Below are 3,482 nucleotides of genomic sequence, written 5' to 3' on the forward strand. Positions count from 1 at the left end.
CATACTCCTTACAAGAGTGAACTCTGTATCCTCAGGAAAGCACAGGGAGAGGCAGAGAGAGGAAGCTGAGGAAAGCCTCTGGAAGCTGCGGCACCCTGGGGTGCAGAAAAGGGACTCCTCTGTGGGAGGGCGGATGGTGCTGGGAGAAGGGGAGAGGGAACAGCAGCCACAAGCTTGGGGAATCCCAGCAAGAGAGCAGCTGCAGAATTTTCGTGATGGGACAGTGCAGTGAGCGAAAGGAATCAGACTCCAGTTTATGTGGCGCTCCTTTTCCCTTCTTGGGCCATACAGAGCTGTATTTTACTGGACCTACTGGGCCAGAATGGATTTCATGTTAGAGAACAGGCAACAGAGCTCATTTGGTTAGCCAAGAGAAAGACTTCATGAACTTCTAGCCGCCACTCTATCTGTTTAGTTAGCTGGGAGATGGAGGGGATGCAGAAGCAGTGGGAGGAAAGGCTTGCTTTTCTCCAGGGATTTTGGCAGGAAAGGGGGAAGAGAACTGTTTTAAATGAAGGAAACCAATGAGCCAGCAGCCCATAGTGCTGTTAGAAGCATACTGAGGGGGACCACCTTGACTGCTGCTGTGAGACATACTCAGATGATGACGCAGAGAGCAGAAAGCAGGGAATGTTCATCATTGCTGACTTTTGTTAAACACATCCTTCATACTAGGAATGGTTCAGGGCTCCACAGGCATTGTTGTATTTAGCTTTTATAACACTCTGACATATCCTGTCATTACTGTGTCCACTTTGCACATGAGACTCAAATCGGGTCCATGACTTGCCCGTGGCCACCCAGCTAGGAAGCGGGAGGGTTAAGGTTTGAATTCAGGTGCTCTTATTCTGTTTGCCATGGCCTAGAAAGGACCCTTGACCTGTGGCTGCACTGAGGTCACCTCTCTTTGTACCGTTTATGGCTGTTGGCAAGTGTATGTGCCATTGTGTTACCATGAAACTCCTTGGAAGTATGTTTGATGCTGGTTGCAGAGTAGAGAAACAGTGAGAACAAGTATGATTGCCTCTCTTTTGACCTGAGTGTAGGGGTGGCAGGCTACTAGTTCTGTCTCATTTCTTATCCTGAGGCACCTTCACAATTTTGGCAGCCCATGTTCAGTGGCTTGGGTAACTCACTCTGCAGATAAACTTGCAAGAATTCTCCCATCTATTAATCCACTCCCCTAGATGAGATTCTTTCTGGATCTCAATTTCATCAAGTAGATTCCTATTCACCAAACTTAAGCCTCTGCTTTAATAGGTTGTCTCGCACCCCATTTTCGCAAGACTGCAGCTCCCTCTTTGTGCCAAGAGGGCTTCTTGGTGCTTCTGACTGTAATCTGGCTTCTGCCCTGCTGGTTTCTGATCCATGGGTCATTTTCATCTACAGTAATCTTAACTTCGCTCCTTTTTGCTCTTCTACCCTCTGTCAAAATCGACTGACAGAATGGGATTTACCCAAATGAGCTTTAACAGGCTGACCCTCCCAGGAGGTTGGCATTTTAACTGATGCCAAAGCCCTGGGTTAAAGGAATTATGTACTTAAGACTTTCCAAGTCCCTGGGAGTGGATAGGGAGGATTTAGAAGGCCAGGGGGAACATTCTTAATACTCTTGGAATGCCACAAGGTAGACATAAGATTCAGGCTACCACTGACACTCAAGGCTCTGCAACAAAGCCTTCCTGACAGTGAACTTCTGGGACCCAAGCCTCATTTACTCAGAGCTCCTCACAAAGAGAGACTTTACAAGATTCCAAAGACCATACCCACAGGCAGCAGCCAAGGTGAAAGCAAGTTCCTTTGGAGGCTAGCTTCTTTCTGTACACTGAGAAGTAAACCTTGTTCTACTGTATAGAAAGTACATGTCTCTTCAGCATTTCTCCAGTCCAGGATAGCAACATCGCCAACCCCACTTCATACCCAGCACTGTTTGTAGCACTGTAGCTTTTGACTTTGCTAGTCACAGACACTGAAGTAGCCAGCCTGACACAAGCAATGTCTTAGGCTTTTTCTTTTCCTAAGGACAGTGTTGCATCTCTATGGAAGTCACCCGTTCTTATTTGTGGTTGAGCAGATTATTACAAAAGCTCAGATGGACATTAGGACATAGGTAGGCACTTCAAATGGCTTCTCAGCAAAGACAGATTTCACTCTCACCTCCAAAGGAATTATGTACCTTGTGGATGATTTGGTCTTGGTGTTGAGAGAAGTGGGGTGTGCAGGACCTGGCTTTACCGTCTTGGGCTATTTTCTGGAAACTCCTGCAGGCCCCCAAAGAAGGCATAGAAGGGCTGACTCTGTATCTCTGTCTCTGTCTGTCTGTCTGTCTGTCTGTCTGTCTGACTGTCTCTCTCTCTTTCTCCTTCTCTCTCTTTCTCTCTCCCCTTTGGCAACCATTGGAGCTGCTTCAGGGACTGTTAAGCTGCCTGGAAACAATGTCCAGTCTCTCAGTAAAGTGGTAAAAGCATCAGAAATGCTCCTTTCCTGGGGAGCCAGCAGCTATTTTGGCCTCTCTTTCCATTAAAATATGAAGGCACTGAAAGGGACCATCTCGCTGCCTAGCAGGAAGCCTCCCCATTGTGGGAGCATTTCTAACTGTGCTGAGAATCAACCACATCGCTCTTCCCTTTTACCATGGAGGAGTTTCTAGCTTCTCATTTATACCCTCCTGCTTACAACATCTTTCACAGTTTCAGCAAATTACTGCATAAAAGATGGAGAAGCCAGCAGGGGCTGTGCCCACAATAGTAGATGTGGATGCATTTAAGAAATTCAAATGCCAAAGGTACACTCTTGCCATTAAATCCAACATGAGGGAAAAAAAAATCAGGTGTGAACAGTACTGATGAACAAAGTACCCCAAAGCATAGATGGGGTTTCTGTTATGCTAGAGGGAGGCTTAGGAAAGAACAGAGGCATTTTCAGTTTTCAAGCTAAGGAGCAGTTCGGTGGGCAGGGGAATAGGTGGGGGTGGGGGGGTCTGGCAGACATTCTTTCAAATCCTCGGACTTGCTCACACCTGAATCAGATAATGATGACCATCTCTATACTCTTCCCTCCTCTCCCCCTCCCCAGAAGTCAGCGTGTACATCAATGAGCCCCGGTACTTACAGGTGCAGAAGATTTTAGAAGAGGAAAATGGAGCTCACAGGCTCCTGAATGCCTGCCGAGTCAGTTGCATCAGATTGGGAAGTGATGATCAATCGTAGGAATAAGATGTTTGGGGGAATAAACCCCCTCATCTCCCCTACCCCCACAGCCCTCCTCATCTTGTCTTCTCAGTCTGCATCCAAACTTAGACCATCCTGTCAGGCTGCTTGGTGCCTTCATATCCCTTACCGTGAGTGTGCTGGCAGGCACATTGCTTCTTGGAGCCTGTGGCTGGGCAAGGTAGTCAGGCCTCTGGGATTAGGTTGGCAGGTGTGATTGTCCTCCAGATAATCAGCGGGGTGGGGGGGGAGAGGGAGGTAGAGGGGGAGAGG

The 3,482-nt window shown here is 47.7% G+C and overlaps 2 protein-coding genes across 3 annotated transcripts in view; one reads left to right on the forward strand and one right to left on the reverse strand.

Annotated features, from left to right (window-relative positions):
- Positions 1-3,429, reverse strand: part of Ammecr1 (AMMECR nuclear protein 1) — a 231,925-nt gene extending 228,496 nt beyond the window's left edge. Inside the window, exon 1 of the mRNA XM_031368843.1 lies at positions 3,340-3,429. Coding sequence (XP_031224703.1) covers positions 3,340-3,362 — 23 coding nt within the window. The 5' untranslated portion in view covers positions 3,363-3,429. The remainder of the gene's footprint in view (positions 1-3,339) is intronic.
- Positions 1-3,482, forward strand: part of Rtl9 (retrotransposon Gag like 9) — a 58,856-nt gene that overhangs the window by 37,357 nt on the left and 18,017 nt on the right. The gene's annotated exons all lie outside the window — the stretch shown is intronic.

The sequence above is a fragment of the Mastomys coucha genome, chromosome X (genome assembly GCF_008632895.1).
Source record: "Mastomys coucha isolate ucsf_1 chromosome X, UCSF_Mcou_1, whole genome shotgun sequence".
Lineage (NCBI taxonomy): Eukaryota > Metazoa > Chordata > Mammalia > Rodentia > Muridae > Mastomys > Mastomys coucha.